Here is a 13,255-nt window from a genome sequence, read left to right as displayed (position 1 = left end):
TAATACACACATATATACGTCATTATATTATATCATTCTATTGTTATTTTATTTAATTTTGGAATATATTGAGGTTGTTGTGGATTATTTTGTGGAGGATGAGACCGAAAAGAAAGAAAATATACCTTCTGGTAAACTAGATTATTTGTTATGAATTGTTGTGGTGTTGGGCCAGAAGTGAAGAAAATGTACATTCCGGTAGAGTGTTGTTTTATTTGTGAATTTCTATTGATTTTGCCAAAGTGGCGTATGGTGAGTTTATATTTGTTTTGTTAAAGTGACATAATGTGAGTTTCTATTTGCTTGACCAAAGTGACGATAGGCAGTGTCAGAACCACACATTGGCCGGGTGTGGGGATGATTAGCTAGAGCTGTAATATTTTTGCCAATCTGTTTTCAGGGGCGACGTGAAGGTTGATGTAACATCGGGAATATAGTTTTGTGAGTGTGTGGTTATTCTTTTCAGCTTGTTGTCGTTGGGTCAAGGGTCCATGAGGGATTAGAACCAATTATTGTGGTTTATATTTTGGGTCTTGAAGATGTGGTGAACTGATGATGATTTTTTTTTGTGAATTGTGAATTGTTTGATTTACTTATACATGCTGTAAAGCTTACCGAGTTTGTATTTACAATCCCGGTACACCAATTGATGATGTAGGGGATAGACCTGCAGGTGGTGATTAGTAGGCTTGAGGAGTTTTGTTGGAGGATTGTCAAGTAGTTTTCCATTTGGATTTGAGTGAATTTTACATTACCCAATTTATGTTACTATTTTGTATATATTGATGATGTATTATTCACGATGACTGAGTAATATTTTGAAGTTATTTTAGAGTTAATCACAACCTTGAAATTCGGAATTGTGTAGTTAATTTTCGGGTTGTGACAACCATGAACTAAACCTTGCAAGCTCCATCAATCTCCCATCCCTAGATTGACGTTGGCTCTGAGTGGATTGGTGTTGTCCTATTTGCTTAACTGTCTCAGTTCCAAAAAAAAAACTGGCTTGGTTTTAGGATTCATTTGGATAAGGGTTCTCAGATTTGAATCCGAACATGTTTACCCTCTGTAAGTAGTGGTAGTGCTGCTATGTTTCTCCTCCATTAGCTGTGTTGTATATTTGTGGGTAAGGATAGTAATTTCTTAGTTGTTGTATAAGAACTTATTTCCAGTATGTGATTGATTTTTCCAGTATATGATTGGCTTCTTGTGATTAACTGTTATCTTGTAACTTATCTACTTTACTAAATTAGCCAACGTGATTTTTAACTAATTAGAAGGAGAGGTAAGTCTCGAGGAAGCCGCGACAAGAAATCGAAGAGCGCAGACCAGCAACAAGTCCATGCCCTACCTCGGGCACTTTTGGTCTAAAGGAGAAAGCAAAGCTAAGCTTTATGGATGCTAGAGGCAATGGGGTTGGAGAAGGAGGAGTTGAAGAACAAAAATACACTTACAATTTGATCAAGTAGCAATGTGGGGAGAACACTGACCGTAACGCCGGTAACAAACGGTTATCTTCTTGAAGAATTTGATCAAGTTCACATAAAATCACTTCGAATGACGTCACTTATAATTTTGAAAACAACATCAAACTTTGGCGAAAATTATTCGGTACACGGCCCGTGAATATACACGGGTCATGTGAACCGTTGGATTTAACAGGTGGACAACAATGTAGATCGATGGGGGCTGATGCGCTTGAGCCTCCTTAGTGAGGCAAGTCGAGGTTAGCAGAGCCATTCTCGCAAACCAACCACCCCAGTAATCGTTGGGAAAAAAACCACCAAGTAGTTAGGTTTTCTGGTTCTATGGTTTTTTTCTTAGTGGGTCGAGTTAAAATCGTTATTCCTTTCGTTCTTAATTCTGGCAGCATGGATGGGTGGGCAGCAGAGAGCTTCATATGTCTCAACTCTCAACCATGATATCGACGAATTTGTAGGCAGAGCAACTGGAGGGTGAGGTTGAATTCGTAGAGCAATTATGACGGTGAATGGCAGCGGCGGGACAATGAGGAAGAGTGGCAATGATTACGCAAAGAGAGTTGAGGGATTTAGTTGGGTTTCGGTCAGTGATTTAGGGATAGAGACTTGAGGATGGAAGAAATTTGGTCTTTTGAAACGACGAAGGAAGAGAAGGAGATAGAGGCCATGAGCTCATGATTATGTTAACCATGGTGCAGATTTACAGATAAAAGCAGAAAGAGGGAAGAAGATGAGATGATTTTTCTCTTTTCTTTTTCCTTTATGTAATTTTTTGACAAAAAAGAGCCCCAAACCCCAGTAGCACTAATAGCGCGTGCACACCAACCAAACCCGTGTATCCACACACCCCGTGTATGGAATAAGCTCTCAAACTTTGGACTCTCACTTGAGTTTCAAAGCATGGTTTACAAGCACTTGAGCTACTCTATTAGCCTCAATATATCAGACAAGCTAAATTCAACATTCTAGCGGGTAATATCTTTATTTTCTATGAAAGAGAACCAAAGTTGGACGAAACAACATCTTGCTACATCACAGTCTTGAGTTGACATGAGACAGTTTCTTTCAAAATTTACTCTATTGGACCCCGAGGATGGAAGGAACTAGGGGTGGGCATAAAAAACGGAAATCCCGATCCCGTCCCGATCCATCCCGAAATTCATAGGAACGGGACGAGACGGAGGTCTAAAAACATCTGTTCCGTCCCGATCCTATCCCGTTTCATAATAGTGGGATGTGACGTGAGACGAATAATTTCTATCCCGCTTCGTCCCTCCGTCCCACCTTTAATGAAAACTTAAAAATTCTTATATATTTGTATCAAAATGAAACTAATTTATGTTCTTAATAACTCCAAAATTATATCAACTCAAATAATAATTATAAATTATAATATTTTGAATATAATATACATTTTTTGTTAAAATTTCATTATTGAATGTTACTTTGTTAAGGAAAAAGTAAAAATATAGGTTTATATTTAACTTCATAGGAAGGTGGGATTTGTCCCGTCTCGTCCCGATCCCGTCCCGTCCCAACCAGGATTAATCCCGAGTGAGATGCATTCTTAAAACCCTCCGTCCCGTCCGATCTCGTCCCGATTCAAAAAAGTGGGATGAGATGTGAGATGAGCCCCGTCCCGTCCCGTCCCATCCCCTCTCGTGCCCACCCTTAGAAGGAACACAACAAGTGTTCTTGTCAATTTGAAGAGACATGCAAAATTTAAGACAATACCAAGAAATTCAGAAAAAAAGAAGTTATTGACTATTCCTAAAATTCATATATTTCGAAGATTATAGCAAGAGACAATTTTCGCCTCTTCATTTTTGAATGTTCACAAGAAAAATTGATAATTAATGAAGAAACTGTGGTGTAAAAACTCAATTTAGTAGGAAAATTATAGCTAATTACAATAATAGATTTTCACAAAACAGGGAAATTTTAATTATTCCACAAAGTGACGGTTCTGTCCTTTTTGACTTAGTGAGAGCTTTCTGTAGGCTCTGTAATATTCAGCAAGCAAAAGAAAAATTTGACATTGGGCAATAATCACTCCCTTTAGAACTAGAGAGGAAAAATATGGAGTATTTCTCTTCACTGCCAAAGGAGATCTTCATAAAAGAAAGAGGGAGTAATTAGAAGACTGGAAAAGAAGCAAAAGAGAGGAAATGCATTAAATACAAAATCAATATACAATCCCAACTAGGGTCAAAACTGACTATATAATTCCCCCCTCTAACTCTCTCACTCTCTCACTCCTTCACAACCCCCCACCTCCCCCTCTCTCTATCTCTGCCTCTCCCTCCTGTTCTCTTCTCTGCTTCATTTTGGCAACAAAGGAGCAGAGAAAGTATTGGTTGACACAGATCTTCTGAGACAGGGTTGCCTTAGAAGAAGGGGAGAAAGTGTTTGGTTCCTTCACTTCATTTCCTAGTTAGTACAAAAGAGAAGGAAGTGAGTGACTATCAGGCAATCTATATCTGCATAGTCATTTCCTGTTTTGGGTGTTCTTTTCTTGATACCAAGCAATTGCTGTGCCTATTTGCCCAGTTTTCCAACCCACCCAACTCATTTACCTCCCATCATTTGATCACATTGCGTGAGGGAGATCTGGTGCTTCCAGTTCCAATTACCCTTTGTTCATCTTTCCCTCTAGGGACAGAAGGAGAGAGCTGGTACAATGGCCGACGGTACCAGAGTTCTGATACCGGAGTCATTCCAGGGCGGGAGCAGCTTCGACATTGCTGGCCAAATTGGGCTGATTTGGGAGCTTATCAAAGCGCCATTGATAGTTCCCCTGCTCAGAGTTGGGGTCTATATCTCACTAGCTATGGCTCTCATGCTCTTTATGGAGAGAGTCTACATGGGTGTGGTCATTGTTCTTGTCAAGATGTTCTGGAAAAAGCCAGAGCAGCGCTACAACTATGAGCCCATTCAGGAGGATTTGGAATTGGGCAGTTCCAATTTCCCAGTTGTGCTTGTTCAAATCCCTATGTTCAATGAAAGAGAGGTAAGTAATGATAATGAGCAATGCCTAGTTGTTAATTACCATCATTACATTTACACAATTTCTGGGTCCGTTTTGGAGATAAAAAGCCTAAATTCATGGTTCTGTGTTTTTTCCAGGTCTACAAGATCTCCATTGGAGCTGCATGTGGGCTGTCGTGGCCGTCCGATCGTCTCGTGATCCAAGTCCTTGACGATTCAACAGACCCTACAATCAAGGTTCGTATATACTGACCCATCAATCCATCATCATCTTCAATTTTTCACCAAAACTAGTAATGAGATTGCATTAGTTACCCGACATGGGTCGTTTAGTGCATTAGTTGCCCACCCTCAATGTGTATGGTAGAAAAAAATAAACACACAAAACAGAGCAGACCCTTCAATAATTGAGTCAAATTTCCAACATGGGTCTTGTTCTTAATCGAATTTATGAAAATGGGTTGGTGACTAAAACTTGATTGGAAATTTGGAATTGCAGAAAATGGTGGAGGCAGAGTGTCAGAGGTGGGCGAGCAAAGGCATTAACATTGTGTACCAAATCCGAGAAACCAGAGGGGGATACAAAGCAGGGGCATTGAAAGAAGGCCTGAAACGAAGCTACGTCAAGCACTGCGAGTACGTTGCTATAATGGACGCCGATTTCAGACCTGAACCTGACTATCTCAGGCGAGCCATCCCTTTCTTGGTCCACAACCCCGAAATCGCTTTGGTTCAAGCTCGTTGGAGATTCGGTAAATTTCTTAAATTAATTAACTAATTACTCGCCATTTACTCCCTTAACTAATCCCTACTAATCTTATTTTAAAAGCCCTTTAATCACGCCCTTAAATTTTTTTCCCAGAAAGTGTCGGTGGTCTTGGGTTTTTATTTTGAGGGTAAGAAAGGAAAGTCATTAGGTTTTCGTCGGCGGGGAGTTTGGGTTAGTTGTGTTGCATGGGGGATGGGGTCTCTGTTGTAGAAGACTAGAAGCCCTTCAATCACGGGGTGGCCCCGCCGTTGCAGGCCACCTGATCATGACACTTGTTTGTCTACTTCGCCCTACATCAAGGCACCCACGTCTTGAAAATTAAATTGTTTACTAGGTTGATTTAGTGCCATTAATCAAGGTGTTTGATGTTCCCATTACGTCTGAGATCCTAAACCAGATATAGAAATAATCGAAAGCACAGGCATTCCGTTTTGGAAATGTTGGCTGGTGAAGTTGTGACATTGTGTTCTGTTTAGACTTTACACGATCACGATACTTTGAATTTAATACCGCAACATGTCACGTTAAATATCTAGGATGTAAGCAAGTGGTGCGTTGCCTCAGTATGCGGAACTGCCGGAAACGGTGCTAGAAATGCGCAGTGGGGTGTGTCATTTTGCGGCGAGTGACATTGGGTTAGATTTACTACCAACACCCGGTTTGTCCGGATCAGACGGTCAAATCTTTTTGAGCAAGGTCTGCCGGAACAGGGTCAATTCTCCCTAAAATCTGGCGGGGCTATGTTGGTAATTGTACCCTAATCTGATATTTTGTGCAGTGGCCACGTGCTGGTAATAGTGTTGCTACTACTTGTTGGTGTACTGTAAGCCTTGTGGTGGACCTCATTCGATTGGTTACCGACACTTGGGTTTGTCGTGCTCGTGTAGCGTGGCTGGCTCTGATTTGTGGTCACGTGACCACGCGACCACCTTCCCCGCCTACTTTTTAATTCTTTTGTGTTTTTCTTTTCTATTATTGATGGGGGCCGCAATTTTCCATATTTATTACTAATTAATTTTATCGTCTAATTTATTAGATTTTATAGAATTTTTATTTGTTTTTATTTTTGATGGGAATTATGGTAATGACATTGGCATTTGGTTATGCAGTAAACGCGGATGAATGCTTGCTGACAAGAATGCAAGAGATGTCATTAGATTACCATTTCACAGTTGAACAAGAAGTTGGGTCAGCTACACATGCCTTCTTTGGCTTCAATGGTGAGCTACTTTTCTCATTCATGTTTGGTTTGTTTTTAATTTGACACCCCCATGACCAAGTTTGGTTCTTTCATTTTCTGATTCTGGTTGACATGTGGACAATCTTGTTTAGTATCCTTTGATGGGGACTAATTGGCCTAGTTGGTATGTGAGAGTGACTTTAATATAATTCTGACTGAGGTTGACGAACGAAGACTTGATCTTCAACAACTCTTGAGGTGCAGGGAGATGTTAGAGTATCATAATCGTCATTAATTTGTTATCATCAGCATCAGCAGAGTCATGTTGTGGTTTGATAAGGATTGTTTTTTAACAAGGATTGGTTGATTGCTAGGTTCCATCCTATAATCTAGCCGTTGCCAAAGGTGGTTTTTAAACAAGGAAATATGATCTAGTCAAACTCAAGGATCAATTCACAATGATTTTTCTAGTTTTACTGTATCATGGTTTTTGTCCTGATTTTAGTGGATCCTTGACCAATTCATGACTTAATTTTTAATTTAAGTATGCATTTTCATTGTCAAGTTGCTTTTCCCCTGGTAAATAAGTTTTTATCACATAATTTCATATTGCAAATAGTTCTACTAGTATCTTATAAAGTATTTTCTTACATAGATGAAAACTTATAAAACATGAAATGGATACTATTCATTCAATTTTCCTGTAACAAGTGTAACATTAGTATTTGTACTTTTGTATTTGACATACTGATATATTGTAGGAACTGCTGGAGTTTGGAGAATTGCTGCTATTAATGAGGCCGGTGGGTGGAAAGATCGTACTACAGTTGAGGATATGGACCTTGCTGTACGAGCTGGTCTCCGAGGCTGGAAATTTTTGTACCTTGGTGACCTTCAGGTAAATCCTTAAAATCAATATGACCTTTTATGCTTTATGGGCATTAATTTAACATTTTACTATCTAGGTTAATCAATTGGCACTAATCTTCTTGAAGTCATATAGCGTACTCAAAATCTGATCTATTGTCTTCGACAGGTGAAAAGTGAACTTCCCAGTACCTTCAATGCCTTCCGTTTCCAGCAACACCGATGGTCTTGTGGTCCAGCTAATCTCTTTAGGAAAATGGTGTGGGAAATAGCAATGAACAAGGTGAGTTTGATGTGATGACAGAATCATCACACAATTTATGAATCCCAGATATATTCTAACGTCACTTTTTTTCTACTGCTGCAGAAAGTTACATTGTGGAAGAAATTCTATGTCATCTACAGCTTCTTCTTTGTAAGGAAGGTCATAGCCCACATGGTGACTTTCTTCTTTTACTGTGTGGTGATTCCTGTGACCATTTTGGTTCCTGAAGTTCATGTTCCAATTTGGGGAGCAGTTTATATTCCTTCCATCATTACCATCCTCAACTCAGTTGGAACTCCAAGGTAATGTAGACTCTAGATTTGGTTTCTTCTTTATTGCATTTTCATTCACATTTTTTCTTTGTGTGCTTATGAAACAATCTTCTTCAATTTGCAGGTCAATTCACCTTTTGTTTTACTGGATCCTTTTTGAGAATGTGATGTCCTTGCACCGGACCAAGGCAACTTTAATCGGCCTATTCGAAGCCGGGAGAGCCAACGAATGGGTTGTCACTGAGAAACTTGGAGATACTGTCAAGAAAGCAGCAGACGCTGCCAAGAACAAACCAGCCCCCAAATTCTTCAAGAAACCAAAGTTCAAGTTTGGCAACAGGTAAAATTTTATCAACACTTGAAATTCCTTCTGCTGCAGAATTGCTGTCATTCTTAATTTACTTTGTCATGTGCATAGAAACTGGCAAGTATTTGTATTGACACCTCATCGATACTGGACCACCCAGAGCCTGTCTTTTTCTCCAGAACATGCATTAGAATTAAACCAACCACATGTAGTTTATGCTTATATTATTAGACAACATGACCTACTCCACAAGTAAGAATATATTTTTCTCTGTTTTTACCAGTTCATTATTGTTAATAAGAATCTTTGCATTGGTCAATACATAAATCTACGGCTAGCATATGACAGTAGAAGACTTTATAAACTCTATAATTATTTTAGGGTGAGAAATATTGAACAAACATGTGGGATTAGAAATTTGTTTAAACTGTTAGTGGTATGAATCCCAAGATATGGTTTTTAATTACTTCTTGCCTTGTCCTATATTGGTTTGGTTATTCTTTTCAACATTTCTATACTTACCCTCTACTCAGATTATGAAATTTTTTATTGATGTTGAATCTTTGATTGTCATCAACAGACTGCACATGTTGGAACTGGGATTTGGATTGTTTTTGTTCTTCTGTGGTTGCTACGATTATGTACATGGAAAGCACAACTATTTTGTGTACCTCTTCCTCCAAACCATCACATTCTTGATTTGTGGATTTGGCTACGTCGGGACCATCATTCCCAGCTCTTAGTGGCAGCAAAATTCGCAGTTAAACAATATAGATTTAAATTGACAGAATCCTCTTATTGTTTGTCACCATGCCATGCCTCTCTCTACAAGAAGATCATGTAAGCGGGGTTCTATGAACAAATGTTGGTTGCAACTATATTATTTCAGCGCATTAAAAGTTCATCTTGCCGGTGGAAAAAGTTCTTACTGCGCCTTCCTCAGCGAAATCTGATGCGATATTTCGAGTAAACATGGAAAATTTCATAGAGAAAGCAATGCTGTCATTATTCGAACTACACATTATACAGTTATATATTTCCAGGAAGATGCAGATGCCATTTTTTTCAAGGACAAGGAGATGGTAGTTATATTTTCTTCAAATAGATTGGTTGTAATTGTTAAGTTTTGTTCTTCTTTCTTGGATTGGCCAGTTTTAGTTTACTTTCTTTGGATTGTGGGTAATAAGCTCATGGATGAAATAGTTGAAAGTTGTAATCAAAAGTCTGGTATCATTTCACCTCATCCATTGCGTAGTTGTGACTCTAGATTGTATAAGATTGAAGTACAACACATATATACATAATAGAGAGCAAGTCATGCTTATCTTTTTTAGGCTGGAAATGCTGTTCTTTGGAGCTCTTCAACTTCTGAAACAATGATTACTATGCTGTCTATGCAGAACTCTAATCATAGTGAGAAAAAACAATTGATGATTCTTCACTTCGACAAGCACATTACCACGTTTCTTTGGTCAGAGATTTGTCGTTCTCCAGAACCCGCCCCCCCCCCCCCCCCCCAACACACTAGTGGGGGCTCTGACATAGCTAGAGAACAGGTCATTTTACTCAAGTAATATCCAAGAAAATTTTATACAGCTAGTATATGTTTGTTTTTGGATTCAATGATTCTTTAACATGCACAAAGTAGAAATCCACATAAATACAAGTATTTTCATCGTACTTCCGTTTTATAGTGACGTTTAAACAAACATTTTTATGAAAATAACAAGTTACGTGTATTTAGGCAAGTAGATCGTTTATTAAGTATGTAGAAAGTTGACGTCCGATTGCGATTTGCCTATATTTGTCATTCCTCCATACCCCGTCGATGAAAAGGAAGCCATGCCAGCTACAATCCCAACAAACAAAGGTTGATGAGTACACTCATTTGGTCATTTCTGTAATCATAGATCATAGATTCATAAAAGGTGGTGTTCTTGAACCATTATATATGCTAGGTTTAAAGTAACAAAGAATTCAGACAAGAATTGATCTGGCTAGGTGAGTGGAACCCTTTACCCTTTACCATTCACTTTTCATATGCCTTATCTCAATCATTAGTATCCTATGATATGCTCATTTGTACTTAATTACGAACTTACAACGGTGAGTGTGATTATGAAGAATAGAAAAAAGTAGCTGCTTACTTGCAGTTCAAGTGTCATTATCTGTCTTAATAACTTTTACTTTGAATGAATCAACGTGTCTCTGGGTGTGCAGAAGTGAGAGAGTGAGATTTGATCACCAAAATAACCTCAAGAAATGTAGCTGCAATTATAATGTGGCTTAAGATAATACACAAAGAGAAGAGAATGCTGATTGCAGCTTTTAGGGGGAAGGCAATGAGAGTTTATAATTGAAGCTTTAAAAGTTATCAATAATTGTCTACTTAGATTTTACATATATTAGTTCCTCTAGTGTCTTATAATATTCTTGGAGAAACTTCTGAAGCAAGTTGCTCTGATAGGTTTGTCATAAACAATGGACTCATTAAGGAAACACCAACCCTCTTTGCTAATTTAAGAACACAAAAATTAAGGAACAACAGCCCTCTTCCGTTGGATTTTAGTTTAGTTGAGAGATAAACTAGAAACGTTACAAACATGCTATGCCTGCATCAAGTGTTTCAAAGAGGAAATAATGATGAATAGCAAGTAGGTGAGGAAAGAAAAAGAATAGTAGTTATCAAACATAGCAGAACTATTCGATGGTTGCATTTCATAAAAATGTCTATGCAGCTGGCCATGTTCAGCTTAGGAGAACCCACCTGCTGTCTGTCTCCATGGTAAAATACCTGGTTTTGTGTATCAGTGAATGCATTGGGTGATTTTGAGTCGTCCTACATATTATTGCCAGCCACTATATTGTCAGCATACACTCTGATGATTCTAATCACAGAGTGTATTTCTGAATGACATTATTATTTATTATCATAAATATACAAGTTACTGGTTCTTCACGAACTTTGCTGCATCGGAATAATGTACAATTGTACATATGTACTTTCTTATTTCATCTTGGTAGCAGTGTACTTTTCAATACACGCGAAAGATAATGTCGGCCAATTATTGTAATTATAAGTTGCAATTAGCTTAAATATATATACACATACTTGTATACTTCAAAAAGCACATAGTCAAAATGATCTGATTGTCGAGTCCGATTATCACTCGCGAAGTTTCAGTTTAATTCACGAGTTAGAAATATATATGATTAATCTGTTTATAAATTGTATCTCTCATGTAACCAAAAAAAATATAAATTGTATCTCTCATTCAATTCTCTCAATACTACTCGATCGGTGTTAGTGTTTTACCATGTTCTTTTTCTCTTTTCTTCTGATGTTATTTGCTCAGGACTCTTATTTTGCGACAAGAAGTGGTACATTTATATATAAACGAAAGTGTCGGCAAGAAAATGAACTTCAGCACATTCCATGGTTGATCATTGATATCTTTATGGCGAAAAACTGAACAAGTGATTTGCTTACGATAGCATATATTATAGGTCTAGCTTGCATCAATGTACAGATGAGTCGTCGTTTTCAACTTCCTTACATTAAAAAATCTAAAGCCAACTAGGTGATCTAAATCTAAGCTAGTTTAATGGAATGTTCATATATAATATGGAGGACCTAAATTGTTTATAATGAGGTTTAAACAGGTAATAGGTTAATAGCATGTGTATTTTGCTCCAAATAAAAAACAGACTAAATAGGGTTCGATCTTCATCGTGTTTGGTCCCACTGTGTCTCCAACCGACACAGAGAGAATATAACGAAGTCTGGTAGCTTGGCTTGCCCAGAAACACAATAGAAACTTTCTTTCTTCGTAATGGAGCTCAAATGTCATAGTCATAGAGGTTTGCATCGAGACTTCCTTGCCTTCCTTTTCTTAGTGGTTTACTGTAGACTGAAGTTTGTAGAACTACAAGTAAGAGTGTTAGAGACAATCCCTAGCTAACTGACAGCTAGGGTTTAGGGTTTACGATTTCTTGTAATTAATTCGATTGTTACCCATTGTTACCTCTGAGGCATGCACAGTTATGTAATTAATTCTCTTTTCTTGTTCAAACTAGTTAGAGAGTTCTGGAATACTAGCTAGTTCTTCGGCAAAAAATGATTCAGGTTAGGGTTATACTAGGGTTAGGGTTATAGTTATGTATATCTGCCTTTGATTATTGTGCGGTAACTAGTATGGCTGATGATAGGACCTCAGATCTTCAAGAATTGTTGGGATTCAGATTTTTCAGTGATAGCTACTCTAATATTAATAAGAACATACATGTCTTTAATAAGTGGGTAAGGAGTCCTCTCAGAGTGCGCTACACATGCGCTGTCTTTAGCCTTCTTGTTTCGACCATTGCCTCCTTCTCCATTATAAATCGATCGAAGCATCAATTTTAAGGCATTGGCATATATCTGTCTTTGGAAGCTTTGATGGATCTTTGCCTCAATTTTTCCTGGAACATCATATAATGGCATGGGGTCTCATGCCCACTTAATTAATATTCCACATCTCGGCATCACGGCATGTCTTTCTCTCTGTTTCCATCTTTCATTTCCTTGTACAATAATATAGACAGTAGATTTTCGTTTAAGAAATGCTTGGTTCAGTCATTACACACATGCATGGAGATCGACAACTATCAATCATTCATGTAATGGATCTTGGGTTGGGATCAACATGTAATGCGTGCACAACTGTCACTAGTTCACTCGACCCAGACTTACAAAGGGTCTTTATTAGATGTCGATCGAGTCTCAAGCTTTCTAATTATGAACTCATTCATACCAAGCTCAGTCACGAATGGATTAGCAGCTTCAGCCTTCAAGTTTATTTTTAATTTTACAGGCTATCTAAGATCCCAACAAATATTATTATTATTATTATTAACAAAGATAAAAAGCTAAGATCCCAATTTGTTTTAAATAGCTAGCTACAAGTCGAAGGAGTGAATTGTGTAGTGTAACCAGACTCTCAAAAAAAAAAAAAGAGGAGTGAATTGTGTACAAATAAGTGGTTTTATAGTTTTCTTCTTCCTATATCATATTGCTATATTTTCTTGAACGTACGTGTATGTTCGGAAATGTGGATCTTATGTATCATTTTTTGCTACAATAAGTC

The 13,255-nt window shown here is 37.9% G+C and overlaps 1 protein-coding gene across 1 annotated transcript; it reads left to right on the top strand.

Moving 5' to 3' along the window:
* The first annotated feature begins 3,750 nt into the window (after positions 1-3,750).
* Positions 3,751-9,372, top strand: LOC126786099 (glucomannan 4-beta-mannosyltransferase 2). The gene is made up of 9 exons (XM_050511811.1): positions 3,751-4,491; positions 4,608-4,706; positions 4,969-5,221; positions 6,348-6,458; positions 7,180-7,316; positions 7,455-7,568; positions 7,653-7,852; positions 7,947-8,162; positions 8,710-9,372. Exons 1-9 carry the CDS (start codon positions 4,162-4,164, stop codon positions 8,870-8,872), a joined length of 1,623 nt encoding a protein of 540 aa, XP_050367768.1. The 5' UTR covers positions 3,751-4,161; the 3' UTR covers positions 8,873-9,372.
* The last annotated feature ends 3,883 nt before the right edge of the window (positions 9,373-13,255 follow it).

Source organism: Argentina anserina, chromosome 3 (genome assembly GCF_933775445.1).
Source record: "Argentina anserina chromosome 3, drPotAnse1.1, whole genome shotgun sequence".
NCBI lineage: Eukaryota > Viridiplantae > Streptophyta > Magnoliopsida > Rosales > Rosaceae > Argentina > Argentina anserina.
This window is presented reverse-complemented; position numbering and strand designations above follow the sequence as displayed.

Excerpts from the sequence above, each read along its gene's own strand:
- LOC126786099 (XM_050511811.1), top strand. The coding sequence starts at position 4,162 with ATGGCCGACGGTACCAGAGTTCTGATACCGGAGTCATTCCAGGGCGGG. Across the intron at positions 6,459-7,179 it reads TGCCTTCTTTGGCTTCAATG|GAACTGCTGGAGTTTGGAGA; the intron begins GTGAGCTACTTT and ends GATATATTGTAG. Across the intron at positions 7,317-7,454 it reads TGTACCTTGGTGACCTTCAG|GTGAAAAGTGAACTTCCCAG; the intron begins GTAAATCCTTAA and ends TGTCTTCGACAG.